Source organism: Otolemur garnettii, unplaced genomic scaffold (assembly GCF_000181295.1).
Source record: "Otolemur garnettii isolate 467f Iridium unplaced genomic scaffold, OtoGar3 scaffold00049, whole genome shotgun sequence".
In the NCBI taxonomy this organism is placed as follows: domain Eukaryota; kingdom Metazoa; phylum Chordata; class Mammalia; order Primates; family Galagidae; genus Otolemur; species Otolemur garnettii.
Genome location: NW_003852444.1, coordinates 6,730,601 through 6,755,313, shown reverse-complemented (window position 1 = coordinate 6,755,313; position 24,713 = coordinate 6,730,601). Strand labels below are relative to the sequence as shown.

The window sequence follows — 24,713 nt, the reverse complement described above, 5'->3', positions numbered from 1 at the left end:
GATAGAACCTGCTGCTGGTAAAGTTGCTTATTGTTGAAATGACAACCAAGGATTTAAAATATTACATAAACTTAGTTGACAAAGTAGCAGTAGGGTTTGCAGTTTTGAAAGAAGTTTTATTGTGGATAAAATGCTATCAAACAGCATTGAAAGCCACAGAGAAATCTTTCATGAGAGGAAGAGTCAATTGACATGGCAAACTTCACTGCTGTCTTATTGTAAGAAGCTGCCACAGCCACCTTCAACCTTCAGTAGCCATCACTGTGATTAGTCAACCATTGATAAGGAGGCAAGACTTTCCACTAGCAGAAAGATCACAATTTGCTAATGGCATTTTTTAGCAATAAAGTATGTATTTTTTAATTAAGATATGTGCATTTTTTTGGACATAATGCTATTACACACTTAATAGACCACAGTATAGTATAAGCATAACTTTTATATGCACTTGAAAACTAAAACGTGTGTGGCTCCCTTTATGGAGATCTTTTGTTGTAATGATCTGGACTCCAACTCACCATATCTCCAAAATATGCCTGCACAGGAAAATACACAGTATGCATAAGGTTTGGTGCTATGCACGGTTTCAGGCATCCACTGAGGGTCTTAGAATATATGCCCCACAGGTGAGGGGGGACTACCATGTTTCTTTCAGTACCTCTAACATGACTGTGAGGCACTGATGCTATGGGATAAAGAAGTAGAGATACAGAAGGAAGTCACTTTACAGATGTCACTGGGAAGGGAGGTGTGGCAGTCATCTTCTAAGAGGACAACCTTGTGAATTACCCTACCACAGTGAATTGGTGCTGCCCTGTGTGACCCACAGAATAACTTCAGCAAAGGTATTGCAGTGGGTCCCTCACTCTGGGGAAAGCCAGTTGCCATGTAGTGGTGACACTCAAGCAGCCCGCAGAGAGGCCCACATGCAGAGCAACCCATTCACCAGCATTTTTGCCAACTATGTGAGTGAGCAACCTTGGAAGTAGATCCTTTAACCCTGAAAAAGTTTTCACCATACATGTGATTTCAACCTTATGAGAGAGCTGAGCCAGAACCATGCAGGTGAGCCACTTGTGATGTACTTACCCACAGAAATCATGAGAGGTGGCTCAGCATCTATAGCTCAGTGACTAGGGTGCCAGCTACATACACTGGAGCTGGCAGATTAAAACCCAGCCTGGGGCTGCCAAACAACAATGACAACTACAACCAAAACAACAACAACAAAATAGCCGAGCATTGTGGTGGGTGCCTGTAGTCCCAGCTACTTGGGAGGCTGAGGCAAGAGAATCGCTTGCCTCAAACCCAAGAGTTTGAGGTTGCTGTGAGCTGTGACACCATGGCACTCTACCAAGGGTGACATAATGAGACTCTGTCTCAAAAAAAAAAAAAAAAAAAGAAGAAGAAATCATGAGAGGTAATAAATGATTATTACAGTTGTAACTCATTATTGGGAGGGGGAGATTTATTACACAGAAACAGCTAATTAAAATACAAGAGATATTGGAAATAAAGGAATTGTGAGAGTTTTTTGAGACAAAGTCTTACTCTTTCACCCAGGCTAGAGTGCCATGACATCAGCCCAGCTCACAGCAACCTCAAACTCCTACCCTGAAACTCTCCTACTGCCTCACTCTCCTGAGTAGCTGGGACTACAGGTACCTGCCACCACACCTGGCTAATTTTTCTATTTTTCATAGAGATGGCATCTCTCTCTTACTCAGGCTGGTCTTGAACTCCTGAGCTGAAGTGATTCTCCTGCCTCAGCCTCTCAGAGTGCTAGGATTACAGGCATGAACCACTGCACCTGGCTAGGACTGGAAGAAATCCTAACAGTCATTTAGTTCAATCACTCATTTAATGCTGAAGTCTACTCTTAACACAGTAAAACCAAGACAGGAATTGCATGCATCTTCCTAAGCTGAAACTCAAAAGGAGGTTGACTTCTCTACGTGGTGACACAAATGAGGAATATTTAGTCATAACAGAGACCACACCTCCGCATCTAATCTGAGGCCATTCCTGAAATCAATTTAAATAAGACATTGAGAGAGAGGTGGGAGGGAGCATGGGAGGAGATAGAAGGAAGAGGAGGAGGAGGAGGAGAGGCAGGGAAGACAAGGAAGAAGAGGTAGAAGAGGAGAAGGAGAGGAAGGCAACAGCAACACAAAAGAGACAGGGGACAGAACTGATTTGATGAAATGCTATGTGGTACACACTCTCCTAAGTTCTTTAAACACATCTCACTTTGCCCTCACAACAATCTGTATCCCCAAATTATTTTAGTTCTATTTCTTCCACCACTCCCCCTCCCCACAGAAGGCTTCCCTCACCCCATTCCCCTGAGGTAGGGAAAACTGACAAGCTACAGAGAAGGACTGAGGCATCTTGCACTTAAACACTCCTCAGGAAAAGAATGTGAGCTTATGGGTAAGGCTCCAGGAAGGTCCAGCCAAGAGAGAATCCACTAACAGATTTGGGGCATTCCCTTCACTGAGGATATGAAGGCTGCTGATTAGTGTAATTCTATTCAAGGGAAGAATATATCTGAGATGGAAAATTTAAGAACTGACAACATTATCTCTCCCAAGATAAGATGTTACAATGGTCCCAGAGTTGGTTCTTCCATGGACAATAGAAGATCTAAGAAGCTTCCAGGAAGGAAGCTTTTGTGGGACAAAGTCAGTGCCTTGTTCAAGTAGATAAAAGCACTTGCCTTTCACCGGAGGGAGAGTGAAGAAATCGGTTCTTTAGAGAGCCCCATCAAAAGATGCTGCCACGTGCACAGAGGTGTAAGGAGAGAGAGGGGAACACTTGGGGCAAAAGCAGAGCGGTCAAGTTAGCGACTATTCCCTCATAAAGAAGAGGCACGTGCTGAACTGGGAATAGAAAATATACACACAATACTAAATTATCCAGTCATCCCCGTAGGAAAACAAAACATAGAAATACAGTTTAAGAAATATATATGCCTTGGAGAATTTGGAAAATATAGCTTTTACCAATTCAACATCTATAGGGTACAGACTGTCTCTGAATTAGGGACATGACGTATTACTGAGAATATCTTTAGGATGGATTTGTACGCAACTCAGATCACTGATGAACAGTGCATATATGGTAATAACAGTAATAATAATACTAGAATGGCTCAGATGTGGCAATAATAATATAGTGTAATATTGTAATAATAATACTACCCCTGTACTGTAATAATCTTACAGAAATTATTGGGTCCTTTTAATGCAAAGAAATAGAACACAAAAGTAAACGCATGTAAAAGGTTTAGATAAGAGACAGAGATTATAAAATTCTACCCTAATATTAATGCTATACTTATTTTGATCTTCTAACCCAATCCAAAATAACCTTTCCATCTCAATAATCAATTCGCTATGCCACTTAGCAATAATTGATGCTTCATTGGACTTTCCATTGGAGCCATTGGACTTCCATTGCCTTTCACATATTCCACTGTTCTCACCTTATCTTTTCTAATTTGTTTCGAGAGTCAATGCTGTCCCAGTGAATGATGGCATCTGGTCTGTCTCCAAACACTGAAGTATTTCTACTTTTGTTTCCACTGTAATCACCTTTCTCCTTGCTGCAGGCTCACCTGGACCTCCAGTGGACCTCCACCCAGATTCACACAATTGGATCAAAAAGTTAGACAAAAGTGATGCTGTGTGTGAGCCACCATATAAACAATGAAACTCACTGCTAGTGTAAAGATGCCGTGCCAACAAACCATGTATGCCATGAGAGTTTGTTTACATGTGCAGAAGGAATTAGTTCCCAAATTATTAATTTAATTATTTAACTATAAATTGTGCTTATAGGGAGTCTTGGGAGCCCACTGGTAAGTACTGAAGGATTGTACTTACCAGCTGGTAAGGAAGTTGGGTCATCTGTAACTGGGGACTGCCGGTAACATCTCTAAAGCAAGAAAAACTAGACCTCTATCAATGCCATACTTGTGACATTGACAATGGGTGTGAAAGAATAACCAACAACAAAGTCTAGGTGTGCTCACAAAGGTCTCAGAATCAAGGATCAATGGAATATGCTGGAAGTGGGTTAAGCGAATTCCCCTGAAGCTTCTACAGAGAAGAGTGATCATAAAAATTTTTCTCAGAAAAAATGACATGACCTCTTAAAACAATGAACATACTGGACAGTGGGACTTATCAGTCAGATAGACCAGATTGATTTGCAAAAGGCTGTTTTGCTGCCCAAGCCACAGGGTCAAAGAAAGTAGCCACCATGTCTCAGTTAGAATAAGGTCCCAGGAGCAGTCTGGTGCACACAAATGTACCCTGTACCTCTTTGCATTGCCCCACTGCCCAAGCACAAAACCTTACACACTGTTGGTATTTGGCTAAAGTGGGTGCTAATGATAACATACTCTACACTCTGAAGGAGCTCAGGGTCAAAGGTAACAAGATCCGAGGTGTTTCCCCACTCTGAGTTTACCGTCATTGAAGCTGTCACTGGTGGGCACATGGGTCAATGGTGACTGGGCCCGAGGTTCCTCGCACAGGGAGTAGCTGTGCTCAGCCTGGATGAGAGGCGCTGGGGATGTGGGAGATGGCTCCACCTCCATCGACACACTCTTCTCAGAGAGGAAAGGGTCATTCAGGAGCTGACCCAAGACATTCTGGGAGAACTCATCCAGAAGTTCTGAGAAGTGCTGCAAGAAACAAATGGGAGAGAACTCAGTTTCTCTTTGCATGATCTGATATTTACACACATATCAATACCCAAGGCAAATACACTATCCACTGCTTTATATGAAGTCTCTTAATGTGCACTATCCAGTTATCTAGACAGTATAGGAAGCCGCCCCCTACATTCAGTGCCTTAAAATAACCACATCTATTATTTCTTCCGCTTCAGTGGGTTGGTGAGTTGGTGAGCTGATTTCACATGGGCTCCCTGACACAGCCGCATTGCATGGGAAGATTGGCTGGGGCAGAGCTGGGCTCCCTAAATCTGGGCCTCTCTCTCAGGGGAGGCTCAATCAGGCCAGCTTCCTCACATGTTAGCAGAAATGGTCCATGAGGGAGAAAACCAAAGCTGAATGGCCTCAGAAATAATACAACATTATTCCCTTCACATTCTTTTGGGCAAGGCAAGTGACAAAGCCAGTCCAGATTCATGCCTGAAACAACAGACTCCATCTCTCAGTGAGAGCAATGGCAGAATCACCTTGCCAATGAGTGTGGATGGGAGATGGCATGATTTGCTGGGGGTCGTTACTAAGATGACCTACATGTTTTACATTGGCAATATTTTAAGTAGGCTACACTGCACTTCTATAATAGGAGGGTGCCAAGTTCAAAGGCAGTAGAGGTAACCTCTCTATTCTCCCCACTGCCTGGGCTTTTTTCCTCTCCAGGTTTTTCTTAATCTCTAACACCATGACCTTTCCAGCCCCCACCACACTATGGCCATGGTGCAGAAACATTCCCTGGGATTCCTACATCTCCTGTTACACTTTCCCTCTCTGAAGGAACTGCAGCCCCGTCTACAATACCTTCCCTACTAATAGGAGTATATTCCAGGTCTGAAGATCTGCATGGAACGGTTTCTCAGCCTTGGCATCGTTGATATTTTGGACTGGATGATTCTTTGTGAAGCAAAGGATGTGGATGGGTGAGGGAATGATTCTGTACATTATAGAACATTAGCAGCATGCTGGGTCTCCACCCACTGGACACCAACAGCTCTTCCCAGTTGTGAAAACAAAAATGTCTCCAGACACTACCAAATGTCCCTAAGGGGGCAAAATCACCCCTGGTTTAGAATTACTGTTATTATTAGATACAATAATAAAATGAAATTTAAAACTCCACTTTGGTACCGCTATTAGAACCACTTCTGCTTCCTTAAATGCTCCTTTACTTGAGTCACATAGACCAACAGGTATCATTTTATTGCTTAAACTTGAGGATGCTTGTAGTATAGAAAGGAAGTTAACAAAGCAGGTATAGCAGTAAGAGACTGCAAACGGTGAGGTTTGAAGGCAGGGCAATGAAAATTCTTGATATTCACATGGATATCTAAGTGCTACCACTGGACTTTATGAAAATGGAGGCAGAAGGAAAGGTGCCTCTAGAGCTAAAGCTCTAAGATTAGGGTAGTTGGATGCTATGAGAGAAGCAGACGACAGGCTGTGCACCTCAAGAGTCAGAACCAGGGGATGTGCTGATATGGCAAGCACGGGACATGGTTCTATGTCATCAGGAGAAAATGCCAGAAAGCTCCTGGCCTCAGACCCATCCTGATAGCATGCTTGTCTATGAGAACAAGAGACGGTGTTTGGGAGGAAGTTCTTCGAGCTCAAACACATTTAGAACTAGAAGCTCCTTAAGAGTAACTAAAATAATAAACCCCACATGCCAAATGCCTGCATCAGTAACACAGTTTTATGTTAGTCTTTTCATAATGAAATAGTTTAAGCATTCAGAAAAAGTATACACACGCTTACACACACAAGATCTGATGAGTTTGAGAACTCATCCTGGAAAACGTACATACCTCATCACTGACTATCACTATGGTCACCTTTGAAGTACTCCCCTTGGGAAGCTATGGACCTATGCCAGTACCTAGCCCACCCTTCAAAGCAATTTTGGTACTTTTTCTAGAATGGCCATCAGAGCTGTCATTGTACAGCATACAAAAACACACAAGAACAATAATAAACACCACTCAGCAAGATACCACCACAAGTCAACAAGAACACAGCTGTGAGACCCTGATATACCAAGGTTATGAAATGTAACTGAGCTGTTTGTACAGTACTGCCAACATAAGTGCACAGTGGCAAACTTAATTGTTATACCTCGTACAGTGATAGCTCTGGGTTCCTTTTCAGTAAAAGAGTTCCAAAATTGGTTTCAAGGGTAGACGAGGCACTGGCATCAGTGCATAGCTTCCTAAGAGGAGTAGTTTGGAGGGGACCACAGTGATATTCAGCAATGAGGTATGTAACACTTTTCCGAGGATTAGTTCACAAACTCAATGGTCAGACCTCAGATATGTATGTGTGTACACACACACATGCACACACACACATATGTATATATATATGAGCTGTCTGGAAAGTGTCTGGCCATGTATGTCTCTATTTTTTATATTACATGGCCAGATACTTTCCAGACTGCAGATAAAGATCTATTGATAAAGATATAGCTATAGGTATAGGTATAGATACATGATATCCATATGAATATCTAAATGATTATGTATGTAGTCATTTAAAATTGTACTTTCACACAGTTGCTGCCGCAGCCTTTGCTGTCTTCCTTTTGTTAAGCAAGGAAACAGGAAGGTGTGTTGGGGCTCCCATCCCTTCCCTTCATCCCTCTCCAAGTTAACCACTGGCCAGAATCTGGCATTTATCGTTCCCATCCAGGTCTTTATTCTTTTACTTTAGGTACGTGTTTCCATTCTAAATATGATTCTTTAAAACCTTCAATAAATGGTACCATACCTCGTACATCCTGCTGCCACCTTCTTTTACAAAAAAAAATTTAGACTTATTCATGTTTATACATGTAGCTTTATTTCATTGATTTAAACATCTGAATTGTATTCTACTGTATTGATCCATTTTCTCTTGAGGCAATTTTAAGGGCTTTTTTTTATTATGTGCTATCAATATATTGTAATAAACACTCTTTAACTTGAAGGGCGCTTTTAAAAGGTATACAAATTCTATGCCCTATCCTCAGAGACTAAGGTAGTTGTAGAACAGGACTCAGTAAGTCCAAATCACCCATTAAAACCACCAGCGCCAGCTGTGATTCTCCATCCCTGAAGGCTGCCTCTCTTTCCACTCACCATCTCTCTCCCTAACCACCAGTTAAGGCCCTAGAAGTTTACGAAGTTCCTAGAAGTTCAGACATGCCTAAGGTCAGAGAAAGATTCAAGGATTTTCCAGATACTATAGGCTAAACTTTAGATTGGCCACTGGGGATAAAAAAAAATAATAAATAAGAAAATGAACAAAAAAAAGCAAAACTCATGTTTTCCCAGAGCTTAATACAGGCCAGTGCTTCTCAACCTTTTATGTGCATGTGAAATTACCTGGGAATTTAAAGATACAGATTCTGGTTCACAGATCTACATGGGGCCTGAGATTCTGCATTTCTAACCAGCTCCCAGGTAATGCTGCTGGTCCACAGACCATCCTCAGTAGCAAGGAATGGAACAAGGGCAAGGCTAAGATTAGAACAGATTTCCAGATTTTACAATAACCCAAAGTCAGCGCCTGACTCCCAAAGTAGCTCCCCAAGGACAAATTTACTGGTTGCCTGATGGTGTTATTTTGCAACTATTTGACAGAGTTCTTTTCAAGACCAAAATTAAGGTAAGAAAAAGAGAAATAACCTGAAATATAAAATGTACATGTAAGAGTTAAGCTCACGGTCCCGGCGCTTCCAAGCCACAATTCTGTTGTGAATCACAAAGCCAACCCTGGCCCGCCGTGCCGGCTCGCTGAGGCTGGTGAATCCCACTCTCCCAGCGGCCAGCCTCTCTCTCGGTGACGGCCTGGGCTTTCCCATGGAGGTTGTCCAGGTTGGCCTACTCTGCTGACACCCTGTTTTCTTTCTCCTGAGCAGCACTAATGAATGTTTTCGTGAACATCCCCTGGATAAGCAATAATAAACTCTCCAGCACTGCTAGACTTCCACGAACTCCCTCTACTTCGGATTATATAGTAATTATCATGTTACCAAACAATGTAACCCTAATGATAGGCAGTTTGGCAGAATTCACCGCTGTTATCGAGTGCATTATCATACATAACTTTCCTTCTGGAAAAGGGTGCTCCTCAGAAGCCTAACTGTGCCTAACCACCCACTCACACCTAGGAACTTACAAAATGGAGAGCACTGAGGTTTGGGGAGATGTTTTTGATGGAAAAGATAGGCCCAACTAGGCCCAGCCAGATGCTGTGAGTCAGCCCAGCAAATTAGTTCCATCTGGCTCTACTTGGCAGCTGTGGGTTCCAGGGCTCAGTAGACAGGTCAACATTCTGCCGCTGATGCGGGGATCATGCCAGAATGGGCCCATCATTAATGCCAGCCAATTACAAAGGGACATTATGGTCCCGGAGGCCAAAAACCAGAGAAAGGAGCAAAGGGAGCCTCCAAATGGGAGCCTTTCTGGATCCTGCAGACACTTTAGCAAAGGACGACTCCTGTGAACTAAGGGTGAGGGAATTTTAGTTTACTTCTTTCCAAGACAATGACATAACATTTTACCATTCTGCCTAATGTTTTAATCAAGCTTTATAAGCTTACAAAGTATTTTCATAGACTTCTCCTTGCTTAACTCTCACAACAATCCCGTGAAGTTGGATTTAAACACACTGTCTGAGATCTCTGTCACCTACTCAGAGAACTTGAACTAAGGTCCTCATTTCAAATTGACTGGACTTTCTCCACATTGTTTCACCCAGGAAAGAGGTATTTGAGTCTCACCATTCACCTGCACAGAAAGGGTCTAACAAGCATGAAACCATGATGATGATGAGATGGACGATGCTGCTGATAGCACTGGGGGCTAGGACGGTCTGATGGGCATATCTGATTTTTGGAAAATAAGCTGGGTGCACTCCTGTAAAAGCGATACATCCATGCATAGATGAGAAAACTGGAGCTCAGGACAGTGAAGTACTATGCCCAGAGTGGCACAGCTGATGAAAAGTGAAATTGAGATTCTATCCCAAGTCCAGCTGGCTTCAAATCCTGTGCACTTGCTACTACAGCACGCTGCCTCGTGTGAGTCAGACTCTGAAGCTAGACAAACAGACTCACAGATCATCGTCCACTGTGCATCAAAACTATGGAAACACGCCAGAGACTGTTAGATGGAAAGGCTTCCAGGTATCACTTTCTGTGGCACGTCAGCAGTAAGGATGGAGACACTACAACAGGCCCACATGAGAGGAAAAGCACAACTAAATTCTAGAAGGGAGCAAAAGGATAGGGGGGGGAGGGTTCATAAGCTCCCACCTAACGGGTACCATGTAGGGGTGCATGGCACACCTCCAGGATGAAGAACTCAAATGCAACTCAGACTTTTCCTAACAAACGCAACAACAATGTAAACTAATCGTGTATACCCTTCTATTAATTTGAAATTAAAAAAAATTAATGAAGATACTCATTTGCCCTATTATAATGCATGTTTCTGCCAAAGAGTTCAGAGGAACATCCCAGAATCTCTGGGCTGGAAAAAACCTCCCAGCCGGTTCAAACCCCTCCCTCACAACAGAATGTCCTTCGTCCAAATCAGTGAAGACACTTGGCAACCTCCTTTAAGAATCTGTGTCAATTTCTTGTCTCCCTATTCTCTAAAGACCCAGCATTTAATATCCTCCAACCACCCTGTAAAGTCTTGTCTGCTGTTATTCTCATATGCAATACCTTCAATCCAATCCTAATAGTTTCAATAGTTTCATCATGACATTATAGCTTTGGAACCAGACAGCCTTGAATTAGAACCCTGACTCCCAGCTGAGCAAGCCGGAGCAAGATACTTCCATTCGCCAAACTTTGGTTTCTTACCTCTGTAAAGCGAGGTTGACAATAGTAGCAGCCTGTGCTGTGAGGTTTAAACTAAACAATGAGTGTAACGTACCTAATACTTCCCTGGCATAGCAATCTTTTAAAAAGTTCTATTAAACAAAACAAAACAAAAAACTAACATAATTAAAACAATAAGATGCTGGTGTTTTCTACTTCCCCACCAGCTTCTCACATTGTTCCCCTTAGAATGTCTTTTTGTTTTCCTCTTTACCCATCAGGAAACTACCTAAGGGAAAACAACTATACTTCTCTTATAAAGTCGCTCCAGACACACACACAGCTGGACTTGGTGTTTCACAACTAAAGCCCTTTGAATAAGTTATCTCTTAATTTGACATGTTTGCACTTTTCTCTGGTGTTCCCTTCATTGCCAATGAACATAAATATTTTACCTTAGGCCTTATAAACTCCATGGCGCAGATGTAAGCTTCTCTACCCATCCTCCGATGGGCCTAGTCCAGATCATATACGTTTCAACTACTGTTAGGTTTAGATACTATCATTCTATAGCATCCTAGCAAAATACAAGATAAAGCTGAAATAGAGTTGAATGTCCCAACAGTTACAAATATACAATTAAATGTTTAAAATGTACATCCAAATTTCCAAATCAGATAAATTAGGAGAAATGCTTATCCTTATAAGAATTACTTATTTTATTAAAATTATCCTGGCTCTGAAGCACTGAGTTTGCAGGTCACTAACAAATAGTCAAAATAGCTTGCAGGGATGGAGTGGTGTACAATCAGGCCACTGTCTGCTGCTAATGATCGCCCCAAGATCGGAGGTCATAGAGGGGAAGAAAGGGGGAATAAGGTGGGAGGATAGTGAAGAATTCATGGTTCATGAGTTCAGACAACCCACTGCATAAAGCTGCTAAGCTGTCTTCCTAATATGCTCTTTACTGAGGTTCACACGTTCATCAGACAGGGTGGGCAGCTCTGAGCAAGGGTGTGCCGGGAGAGAGGTGGGCAGGACAATGAACTCAGGTCCGACCTGCAAACAGATGACCCTGTCAAATGGGTCATCCCAAGAGTATGTATTGTACCCCATCATCCAGAGCACCATGGAGCACGGTGTAAAGCAGTTTTATCATCCCCTAGTTGGCCAAAAGGGTACCTTCTGTGTACAGGTTCATGGAAGAGTATGGGACTGGACCGGGTAAGGACCCAGGACCTGGATCCAGCCCGCACTTCACGGGGACTCCACTTTTCAGGACTCAGTTTCCTCACCCACAAATCCCTGTGTGTGTGTGAGTGTGTGTGTGTGGAGGGGTGATGGAATGTGCTTTAGACTTGAATTGTAGTTTGTCGCACTTTGTTTGATTTGTGGGCCTTTTGGAGAACGTGATGAATGCTCTGGACTGTCCTGCCCAAGAAATGCCCACAGCCACATACACACGAACACAGGAGGCTCACCGCCCCTGAATTCTTTCCGCAGATGGGAGGGGGATTCTACAGCCCCGGGTTAAACACTACCAGCAGAGAAAGTGGTAATAACACACGAATATTTATAGGTCATGGCTAACAACCTATTCAGCTATAATACCCTATCATTTTCTAAAATGTTGTAGGCAACATAAAATAGAGCTACAAAGGCTTTTCAACTTGGGAAAAGGAGGAGGGAAAACACCCTCTCCTGCTTCGTGGGTTTGTTTGGATTTGCCACTGTAACCCCTGCTCAGAGGCAGCCAAGCTGTGGCCCAGCAGGTGATGAGGCTCAGAAAGCAGAACCTAGCTGCTGGCAGCAAGCATCAGGCCAACCTCCTATTCTCCAGTCCTGCCCACTGGGAAACCGAGTGCTTCTGCTGCCTCTGGCTGACCCAGGCAGGCAGAGAAAGAAGACTCTGTACTTTAAAACCAGGGCTAGAACCCTTGCCTAGAGCACAGGATGGCCCAGAGACTGGAGCCACAGAGGAGGCTGTATGGAAAAGGCAATCTGACAACCCCACAAGAAATAATTTGAAGGACACACACCTCAAATTCACCTCAGAAATCAAGCTTCCCCTCCAGCAAATACACGGTCAGTCTCTATAGCTCATGAAGGGAGGAGCTGCGCTGGGCTCTGGGCGTCTGCTGGGCACTCTCCCTTCTCCTCTTGCAGGGAAGAGAAGGGGCCAGCTCCCCGGGGAGCCACCTTCAAGGGCAGAGCACCTTAGACCTGAGTGGCTCTTACATAAGGACACTGAACACAACACACAGCAAAGGGCCAGATGCCAAAGGTGACCTTGTCAGAGCCACAAGAAGAAAAATGGCTCCAAAGTCAAACCCCAATTCAGTGAAATATCAAAGGTACCCAATTCTCTTCTGGCACAAAAATGTAGGTACATTACATATTGTATATAATAAATAAAAAAATAGAGGCTAAACCTTGGATCTCTGTATTATACCAGAAGATTGGGAGCTTGGGGAATTGTTTGGGGGGATTGTTTTGAAGTAATATTTGATTTACTGAAATTTCACAAGTCACAACAGGAATCCTTCTTAAAGGGCCGTATTACAAAACAAATGTTTGATTGGTAATAGCCAGATATACTCTTTTCTCAAATAAAAAGAAGTATGTGAAACAGATTAATCAAATTATAAAGGCATAAAGGATGCTATATAAAGGAATCCTATTATAGATTCATTGTTAGGGTATATTTGAGGTTTTGTAAAGAGAGTCACCCTGGGGAAGGAGAGATGAACAGGCAGGACACAGAGGATTTCTAAGGCAGTAAAACCACTCTGTGTGCCACTGAAATGGGTACATGTGATTAGACATGTGTCCAAACCTAGAGAATGTCCAACACGCAGAGGGAACCCTAATGTGACTACAGGCTCTGAGTGACAATGACGTGTCAGTGCAGGTTCAGCACCTGTAACAAACAGACCCCTCTGATGGGAGATGCTGACAATGGAGAAGGCCATGAAAATACAGGACCAGGGGTTATATGGGAAATCTTTGCTGTTCACCCTCTCTGTGAACCACAACCTGCTCTAAAAAAAAAAAAAATAAAGTCAGGTAGCACCTGTGGCTCAAAGGAATAGGGCGCTGGCCCCATATACTGGAGGTGGCAGGTTCAAACCCAGCCCCGGCCAAAAAAATAAAAAATAAAGTCTATTTTTAAAAGTCACCTCTGATTTATTTATCATGCAAATAAAATGCGAATTTTTTACATGTGATATTTGCTTCAAGCTCATGCCCTAACACTAATTCATTTCAAGCAACACAATTTTCATCATTAAAACAAGAAACATTGCATTTTCCCCAAATCCAATCCAAATCCAAATGGCCTATGACCGTTCTTAGAATGTGATGTTTCATTTCAAGAACGTGCACCCATAATATAGATAATGAGTTAACAAGATTAAGGAATAAATTCCTCACAGGTGGCTCCTACTGGCAAAGGAGAGACTCGGAGTCAGCAAGCACAAAACAAATCCAGCCTGCCTACTGCTAAGTCTGTTTTCATATATAAAAGCAAATGTTCCCAAAATACATTCCTGGTAGGATCTTTCTTTCTACAACCCAAGGGTATCTAATGCACACCCACAAGAATAAAAGTAATACTAAGAAAACATAATACCACCTTCCATGTTCAATGCCCAGAGCTTTACATATGACCAGATAAGTCCAGGCCATTCCCGTATCTGATCTCTGCAAACTGAGTGTCATCCCCAGGGTGGAGCTGGGGGAGCAGTGTGGAGCAGAGCAGGACCCTGCTGCCCACTCTCCTTCCTCAACACTTTGAGCACAGCCCCTGCTGCCTCCCAGTCCACTGACACACAGACCTCAGATCTCAGATTCCTAATTGTTGAAAAATAAAAAGTTGTAATTTTATTTTTTTTTAATTTTTTATTTATTTATTTTTTTGAGACAGAGCCTCAAGCTGTCCTCCTGGGTAGAGTGCTATGGCATCACAGCTCACACCAACCTCCAACTCCTGGGCTCAAGCGAGTCTCCTGCCTCTGCCTCCCAAGTAGCTGGGACCACAGGCGCCCGCCACAACGCCTGGCCATTTTTTTTTTTTTTTTTTTTGGTTGCAGCCATCATTGTTGCGGCCCGGGCTGGATTTGAACCTGCCACCTTAGGTGAATGTGGCTGGCGCCTTAGCCACTTGAGCCACAGGCGCCAAGCCAAAAGTTATAATTTTAACTTGGGCCTGAGAGCAGAGCAATCTCCTCATCCAGGTCTCAGTAGAGGAAATCGCCAGGATCGATCCTTTTAGAGCAGACAGAGCTGTTCCAGAAATATCTATATCAGATGGAGGAGTCTCTTTGATTTGTTTCCAAAACCTCAAACCATCCCCCCAGTCCTTCTCTTGCCTCTTCCTTATACCACGCCAGCTAGCTGCATCTCAGCAACAAATAAGAGCCTGTCAAAATCAGGGGTGGGCCAGCCACTGGGGCAGGGCGAGGCAGTAACAGACCCTGGTGTTCTGAGCGCTCCACTCAGGGTGGAGAACTGAGGAGACCGGGCTGCTGAGAGCCACAGCCAACTCCAAGGCCAATGCTTCCCTCCCCCATTTCTCCACTTTTATCCCCAAATCCAGACTAGAGCTCCACACGATACCGCCACACTCTCCAACAGGAACCCTGATGACCCAGCAGGACTTTCTGCCTCGTCTATCCCACATGTCAAGGCCAAGGAAACATTTGCTTTTAACCCTCCCACACTTAAAAGCCTCCCACATAACCCAATTTAAGTCCAAATTCTCCACAGTTAGAGTAAAAATAGATTTAAATTTCTTATTCCCCCAGTTAAATTCTCTACAGTCTTCCTGACTGGTGCTTTATTCCTTGTTGACACCCCGCCCTCTGTCTTTTATCCTTCCATTTTCAGTTTTCAACCATTTTCCATTCTCACTATATAGATACATTTGGAGGTTTGTTTTTTCTTTTTGTCAGACTCTCCTGATTGTATCTCCTGTCCTCTCTGTAGCCATGAGCCTCTCCTCTCTGGTTCTTTGCACTCTCTTAAACAGAAAACACCCCCATTTCCTCTCCTTAGCACACAGTTTCCATTGTCAACATTTCGGTCCTTCCCCCACCAGGGAACACCTAGGGCCTTTCCTCACATCCTGCAGTGAAGGCACAAGCTGACGTAGTCATCGTTTCTATTCGCTTGGGTTCTGCCGTAAAAGAACAAAACCTAGTATTTTGCCACTCCAGAAAAATCTTGGATTATGACAGCAGGCCCCAAATCCTAGAACTAGTAAAACTGGAAAAACGGTGGAAATCATCTGAGTTGACCTGGTCATTCTAATTTGAGAAAATTGAGATCCAGAGTGGCACGTGACATCAAAGAGTTGAGGGATGACCTCTGACACTACAGCCTCTGTAACAAGAGACACAGTGGCTAAACATAAGCAAGCATGACGAGCAGGTGACTTTAGAGGGTCCCACAGACTAATCCCATGCAATTCTCTGACGAGGACATGCATTGGGCAGAATCCCGCCTCTATGTCAAGATCCGACGCCAAAGACATTGAGTGTGAAACATTTAAGGCATCATGAAGTTTGCAGGACAAAAACAAATGGCGTGCAGGCTTCCTGGAAACCCATATTTTATTTATGAGCCAAATATGTCATAAGCATTACTGAGATAATCTCATCCCTAGAGGGCCACACTGGGGACAAGGCAAGTGCCTCAGAGGCAGTACAAAGCACTACCTGTCATGTTTAAATGCACAGGGAGTGACTCACTGCCAGGAGGTGCCCCTTTGCCCCCAGGTAAGAGCAACAGCAATTTCAGAGGTCACCAAGCTGGGAGAGCAAGGCAGGTTCTGGCTTCTGGCCACTCAGCTCTTCCTCTGTCAGACCTCGCGCGCATGCCCCACCTCTCTGGAATTCAGCATGCTGACACATACCAAGGGCTGGTAGCCATTGCCTCTAATGGGTTTTAGGTACTAGACTTGTGAGTCAGAAGACATATATTCTAAATCAGCTCTGTAATCCTTAGAAGTAACCTTAGTCAAATCCTGCATGCTGTCTGCCCCATTTGAAAATTAGCAATACAATCTGCCTTTCAAAATTGTAGTGAAAGTAAAATGAATTCATCAATAGTTTAATCTGGATCTAATATGGTTTTATGGTAAGTGAAAATTGGCTGAGAAAGCCACGGATGGGCTATGAACATGAATAACTCCTGCACAGTTACCCACGTGGGTTTTTCCTCCATCGTGGGGAGCCAGTGAGCAGTTACCGAAAGCAGCCATCAGCCGTTTGCTCCTAAACATTCCTTCCTCTCATGAAACTCAACCAGCTAAGAGGATGAACCCTCCTGTGTATTTCCAAATGCTACTAGAACCCAAAAGGCAAGAGCCTGCTTGGGACAGGACATCCAGAAAAAGCTGGAAGTGAAGAGCCACCTGTTGACTCTTCTGTCACTCGACACAGCCAGCGTCCAGGCAAGCCATTAACTCATCGTATCTCTAGGCATGAGGGAAACTGGAAAAGCAAGTGTCATCATTTTAATGAAGAAGTTGAATTTAGTCTACATTAACCACTACCATAATCCCCTAAAACAGCGGTTCTCAACCTGTGGGTCGTGACCCCTTTGTAACAGTGAAAATACATCACAGCATTAGGAAGGTTGAGAACAGAATTTGATGTTTCTCTACTCACTTAGAATCATTCCTTTTACATAATAAGAACTTACTAAGTATTATCTATTTTATTGTTTGTGTTACATGCCTTGCTGAAACTGGGGCAAAGGATTAAGCCTTTCTCTGGCCTGTCAGTCTGTCAGCACTCTACAAAATGATGAGGCTCAGTGAAGACCATTTTTTCTTAGTGAACTCACACTAGATTCCAGGTTGCCCATTTGCTTACTAAGGGGCACAATGTTCAGTTCATTAATTCATAATTGACAAATCTTCCTTTTCCCTTTCTGAAAACCAGGTCCCTATCTCCAGTCTCAAAGCATCTCTCATGTGCCCTGTGATTCCTTGATCATTCAACAACACTTTGATGATACGTTTCTTCCATCAGTGAACTTTTGTTCTAACCAATAATTATAATCTCTATGCAAACCTCTCACCCCAACTTTTATGAAGGAACTAGCTAGAGCTAAACTGAATGAATAATGCCAAGTTCTGCTTTGGCGGCTTTAAGACAACCAAAGTAAACCAGCGGGAAGAATGAGATCATTACTCACTGGGCACCTCAGAGTCCATCACAGAGCACCAACAGGAAGGAAGTAAAACAGAGCCATTTGGTGGAGAAAATGTCCTGCATATGCTTAAATATTCTCTACCCTAATTCTAAGCACTAGCCAGCCAAATCTTTTCCATAGATGATATCTTCAGGCTCCCAAAGCTTTCTCTGGAAGTGGGTCCAGGTACTCCTAAAGGTATGTCTGGAGCACCTTTGCCCTCAGGCAGATCTTCCGTCATCTGGACACAGTCCTGCCACTCCTCTGGGCTAGACCTTGGTAGAGTTCAATGTTTAAGGAAGGAGAAAAAAGAAGCCATAAAATATTCTCTTTCTAAGAAAGACCATAAATGGAATCTAGTGATCTCAGCAGGTTGTTATGAGAACAAGCAACAGAAATACTCGGCAGGGCACCATTGGAAAACACACACGACAACCATATGCTAAAACGTGTTACCAAACAGCTTAATTGAGTATTTTTCTCCCAGAAGAAAATGTAGAGCAAGGCTTCTGAATTGTTTTCATGATAGAACAGAGGTGGATAGCTGCTTACTGCATCACGAGTGGGAAGCGTTTGCCTTCTGGTCATAAAAGATTCTTTTCTGTTACCCATCAAGCCAATGGTCTCAGAAAGTATATAAAATTTGCCTGTAATAATGATGCAATCCACTGGTGCAGGGGACAGGAGGTCATTTTGGAAAATAAGTCAGCAAAGCTTCATTAGTAAATAATGTAAGAAGTCATAGGAGTCACTGCCGATATAGTAGAAAGAATGCTTTGTGTGGAAAGAACAGGTTTGGGTTTTAGACCCAGCTGTGTCACTACCTGATTCTGTGACCTCAGGCAAGTCACCCAACCTCTCTGGGCCTCTTTTCTCAGAATTTAAAATAAAAGAGTGTGCCCAGATGGTCTCCCAGGCCCCCTGCAGCTCTGACACTCTGAGACCAGATGTGATGTAGGTGGCCCCTGCTTCCACTCACACCTAAGGGAATAAAACAGCCTGAAAACAAATTTTAAGCCTGAGTCAATGTTCCCCACAACTCCCCCTCCTTGGCCTTTTCTGAGACTCTTTTGGCAATGAATTTATTCCCCTGAGGATGGCTGAGCTCACAGCTGGGCAGTACTGGATGATTTCCACCCTCTCAACAGCTGGTCCTTGAGACAAACAACCAGACAGGCTATTATCAGAAAAAATGACTCAACTTGCACAGAACAAGGATAGATGGAGAGAAAGATCAGACTCCAAAAGTGCTGACCTCCCTTCCCCTGACCCAAATCCCTCACCATGGACCAAGATCCTCCTAGCCTGAGCTACCAGAACCTCTATGAAAAATGGGACTAGCAATTTCTAGGAAGCCTCAGCCCTAGAAAAACTCAGGGCTATCATCTCGTGTTTTCTGCTCCATTCCTTAGAAGAAACCAAGAAGTTCTGAAATGGCTGGAGGTGCTCCCCCAGACAGTGTTCCTGCTGTGGGTAAGATGACTTTTCCTTCACAGGGTTGCCCTACACATTCCAGGGCCCCTGGGCACTAAATGCTCGTTGCAGCCCCCTTCCTATCATGATCACAACTACAAAAATCAGAAAAGTGCTTTCAAAATGTAGACTCTGCTGGATGACAAGGGATAGATACGTTGTTAGAATAATTTGGTGGGAGGGGGGTTCCGTGGGTCTATTTTTCTTATTCACATGAAATTCAGTACTGTGTCCAAAAATATCTTGATGACTGTCTCTGCCAAGGGAGAGACCACTTCCTAACCACCCATCAATATCCAGGCCCCACTGCCCATTAATCCTAACAGTCTTCGCATTTGCAAAGCTCAATCTTCTAATAGGTTAAACTTCTAACCAAACTTTTCAAGTTTGGGCTTTACACTGATCCTTTGCTCACCTTTGTTTTAACGGATTTTCGCTACCAGCAGCCCAGTTAGAAGGAAAGGGAAAGAAAAACAGCAATTCACAAAGCTGCACACAGAGTCTGTGTGTAGAACTAAGGTGCAGCTGGACCACCACGCTGCCTCGTGATGTCTGCAACGCGCTGTGAAATTAGGAAATCGTGCCAGTGCTAATACTCCCAGTCTCAACAAAGTGGTTTGTTTATTGGGACTTCCAGCTCACAAAAGAGGTATTTAAAATTCTGCATGTAGCCTTGGGAACTGACCAGGGAAAAAGTAAACCTAAAGCACAAGTTTGGCCTCTGCAAGCAGCCAGCACCGTATCAGTGTTCATTAATATACGTCAACGCACTGGCTGAAGACCACAGGATCCCAATCGTGAAGAACAGCTCAGCACCTCCATCACTGAGCTACGTGAAATTGTAAGTAACACATGGAAGAGTAAAATAACGCACTTCCAAGTAGCTGTTGAAACTGCCATTGTAGAAAGCTATTTGTTAATATATAAGAATGTCCACAATATATCTCTAAAGAAAAAATTATGTTGCAAAAACTATATTCTCTAATTTATAACTGTCATTATTTATTTTGCTATATATTAATGTATGTGTATATTTCTTACAAATTTACAATCTGTAACTTTTAATTATAAAGTAGAAAATTATGTATACATGCTAGAATATGGAATTTTATAGCTATATGGATATACATGAGGGCTGTCTGGAAAGTATCCAACCACACATGTGTATTTTTCCATGTTGCATGGTTGGATACTTTCCGGACAGCCTTATATACATACAATATATACACTTTTTCACAGTATAACAGGTGTTTTTTTTTAATTCTTATCTATATTTTCTACAATGAAACACTATAATTTATAATGAGGGGAGGGGAGCGTTTGTTTTTTTAAAAACAGACTCCATTTAATCAAATTGGATGGGATCTGGTTTAAATATACCTCAGGGAACAAAGAACGACGAGGACAACTGACAAGAGACAACATTTTCTACCCAGAAGATGGACTTTCTATTTGTGTGTTTGTTTTAAAAAAATAAGCCACTGACAGACCCAAGCTTCAAAGACAGACCACTTTGCAGGGCAATAATATCCCAGATCACAGCATTATTCCCGCCTCTGATACTTTAAATGTTGCATGGATAGAAATTTCCTAATTTTGCCCCTCCTGTTGAGAGCAAGTAGGACTTAGGAGAACTGGGCCTTTGTCTGACAAGTTGGGTCACCTATAGGTAAGCGCACATGTGCAAACCAGGGAGAGAACCCTCCCCAGAACTCGTCGATGCTGGCACCCTGGTCTCAGGCTTCCCCACCTCCAGAACGGGGAGAAATAAATTTCCATTCTTTAAGCTGCCTCGTCTATAGTATTTTGTTATTGCAACCTGAGCTGGTTAACACATGTAGTGACAGAAAACTAATGTACCCACTGCCTGGCCCCATGTCCAGCCACTCCCTCCCCTGCACTTTCTCTCCTGTCTGTCAACTGTCCGAGGATGTTTACCTAAAGAAGAAATGAATTCTAAAGACAAACGTGAGAGGTGGAGCATCCCAGAGCCCTTCAGTCAGCTTCACAAGGCAGAGTATGGCCCTGCCCTTGCCCCCCACCCCCAGAATTGGTGGAGCCTCTCCAGCCCTGGATCTGGAACCTGGCCCCTGCCTCCCGCCCTGCTCCTCCGCTCACGCCCTCGGAGAAGCCAGTTTAAGATGGCAGCTGTGACTTCCTGTCTGGCCTCCTGGACCATAGATCAGTTGTCCTACCCTGGCCGAAGTTTAGATAAATCTTTATTTTTTTTTTTCCTGGTGGGCTAGCCAAGACAAAGTTGAATTTTTTTTTTAAGAAACTTTTACAAGAAAACTGAGAGGAGTAAAAGAGAAGGAATTTTTGAAATTCACAAAGTACACACATTTTTCTTGCTCTAACTTAAGACTAGTCACAGCCTGGCTTGGCTAGTGTGACTCTGGGAATATTCATCTCCACGACCACTTCCTCCCCCTGCCAACCTCTGCAGGAGGTTACAGCGGTGCCAGTTTCCCTCTGGCCCCACCGGCGTCCACAGCAGTTAGCTCCTTGCCTGGCCCTGGAGTCTCGGGTCCTTACACTCTGCAGCTCCCCTAGCTCCTCTGTTTCTGCCTCCCTGGATGAACAAGGTACTTCCCTACCTGACCTCAGCAGTTCCTCTTCTAGGCTAACGCCAGGGACCTTGCAAGACCACGCTTCTGCTTCATTCACTGTCTTTAGGCCTCTCCTCTTGTGTCCTACCTTTGCTCTCTTACCACTCTGGCTTCAGTCCAGCCAAGCTACATAAAGAACTCACAAGGTGCCAAATTCTGGAGATGCAGACATGCTGTCTTACAGCTCAAGGCCTGCTATGACTGCCCCAGACATGCTCACTCATTCATCATTGAGGCTTATACCTCATTCAGCCAAAACTCAGTTCATGATCAAACTATTTTTCTCAGCTAGCACCTGAGCTAGCTCCCTAGCAGCCAGAGAAACATCACGGTCAGGGCCAATACCTACCTGTAGCATCTCTATCCCCTTTTCCTGTAAAGTTGGAATAAAACAAATTAATTAGACTTTCAGTGTCTAAGTTCATCTCACTACTAGACCACTCACCACCAGACTACTTACTTGAAGACACTCACCGCAAGTAACAGGGAATAGGATACTGCCACACCTTGGCCAAGGTAAGTATTTAAGAGGGTCCTCTAGGCTATTGGAAGGTGTTCTGGACTTGAAACAAGAATTCCCTGTTTAAGTCTTCCTATGGAATCCACAGAGTGATTATTAGCACATTAATAAAAACAACCTCATGAAAATAAACCAACCGTTCCTATCCTATCCCTGTACCGTCTTAGACTCACAAGGCACATCAGATGCACTTTCTTTGTTCTGTGACCTGCATAACAATGGGCAACTGGCCATTCAAATGAGTTTCAGTGACAAGGATGAAAACACCCCATTTTGTGACTCTGTCTCCTGCATAAAGACGGCTGTGTTACCAACTCACACCATATGAGTCATCAGAAATATAATAAGACATTCACACAAGAATGGAAAAAAGTCCCAAACACGTACACATAAAGGCATCCCTCTACTTAGTTGAGAGCTAAGTCTAGAACTCACATCAGGGTCTGGAGATCACCGGGTTCAGGGAAATCTCAAAGGCCAAGCCAGCACAAACAAACATTTTCTCTCAAGCAGATACCAGCTATCAAAGTTCAAAAAGGAATAGCTACTTGGACCTGGAGCTTAGCATTTCGACTGCTAACCCCATCATGCTTGCCATTTCCATTTCAAGGTTTCCTATGACCTCTCGAAAGCAATCGGGCTTCACCTGCTAACTTCACACAAAAATTTAAAAAAGAACATGCTGGAAACTGTGTCCTTGATAGGTGTAAGCTGGATCTCCAAACAAACATTTTATAAGGACCTACATATTCTCATTGAATCTCAAAATTATCAGGAGAAAGGGCATCTTTATATTTCTTCACTTCAGCAATTTAAAAGCCTAGAAATGCCTTCCCTCGTTTCAGGATCCTTCTGTGCCAATCACTTCTCTATATTTCACTGTTTCCACAAATAAAATGGGCATTGCTATTGCTCTGGCCTCTTCCTATGCCCCATTTATTTGACTGTGACATTCAGCAAGACCCTTCCGCAGCTTTATTCAACAGGTAACACGTATACAACACTTACCAACATCCCAATCAAGATGAGAAAAAAGCCTAAGGGATATTTCACTAATGTTTATCCTGGAATGTGTGCACATCTCTCACCAGGGAAAAATAATGTGTTTAGGAAGAATAGTGCCATTAGCTGAGAAAGGTAAATAGTGACATTAGCTGAGACACTCACTGATGCCAACATGGATGCACACCGGTTATTTGAGAGTGGTGTTCTTGAGTGACTCTCTCCAGGCAGAGTCACTGGTTGCTGGGAAACAAAGGTCACAGTCAAGACAACTCATTGGGCTTGGCGCCTGTAGTTCAAGTGGCTAAGGCGCCAGCCACATACACCTAAGGTGGCGGGTTCAAATCCAGCCTGGGCTGCCAAAAACAACAATGACGGCTGCAACCAAAAAGTAGCCAGGCATTGTGGCAGATGCCTGTAGTCCCAGCTACTTGGGAGGCTGAGGCAGGAGACTCACTTGAGCCCGGGAGTTGTAGGTTGCTGTGAACTGTGATGCCACAGCACTCTACCCAGGGGGACAGTTTGAGGCTCTGTCTCAAAAAAAAAAAAAAAAGACAACTCATTGATTTCCTCTAGGAAGCCATTGATAAACTCCTTGTCCATAGAGGTCTTATCAGAGGTATAATGAGGAAAGTGGCCAAATACACTATTTTACTAAACCTTCACAATAGAAATGAGTTAGGGCACTATTATCCCCACTTTACCAGTGAGAAAATGCTTTCCCAGAGTTGTACAGCTGAGGAAAGGGTGGAATCATGAAATCGAAATCGCTTCCTCTGACTGCACAGACCACTGTCTTTCCACTCCACCATGTGCTTCTTGAGCTTCGATGGTGAAAACGTGGGTGGATATGTCAGGCGTTCCTGGGCCACCTGTGGAGCACAGTGTCCTGCAATGGGATAGCTAGTCTCACCAAGCAGGCACCGGGCAAAGAAAGGATGGAGAGTTTCTGGGCTTCTGTGAAGGATAAAACACTGGGTCTGATTACCATCAACTCACACTTATGTCTTTTTCTGGGAAAATCAGCACATCAGGAAGTCCCCAGGTGTCGAGGCCCCCCCACTGTGACTGTCAGGTGGCATTATTACCATCATCCCCCACGGAGACACAGGGGGCTGTTTTCTCCCCTGCCCCAAGCTTCTGAGCCACTCCTCCAGTAGTGCTGTCGTCAGGATTTGGTTTGTTTGGGGAGGGAGTGAGGAGGAATTACAAAGGCCCTACAAACAACAGAGTAGAACTATGTCTGGGTACGCCTCTCAAGTGCACCATTAAGGATTCCGTTAATCATGGGATAATCAGTCAGTGGAATAATACAATGGTGCTCAGCTACTTGCTAAAATTTATTTGTGACTCCCTCCCACCCCT

The 24,713-nt window shown here is 43.6% G+C and overlaps 1 protein-coding gene across 1 annotated transcript in view; it reads right to left on the bottom strand.

The window, feature by feature from the left end:
* Window positions 1-24,713, bottom strand: part of CREB3L2 (cAMP responsive element binding protein 3 like 2) — a 126,421-nt gene that overhangs the window by 44,843 nt on the left and 56,865 nt on the right. The window contains exon 2 of the mRNA XM_012806234.2: window positions 4,477-4,693. Within this exon, the coding sequence (XP_012661688.2) occupies window positions 4,477-4,693 (217 nt within the window). The remainder of the gene's footprint in view (window positions 1-4,476; window positions 4,694-24,713) is intronic.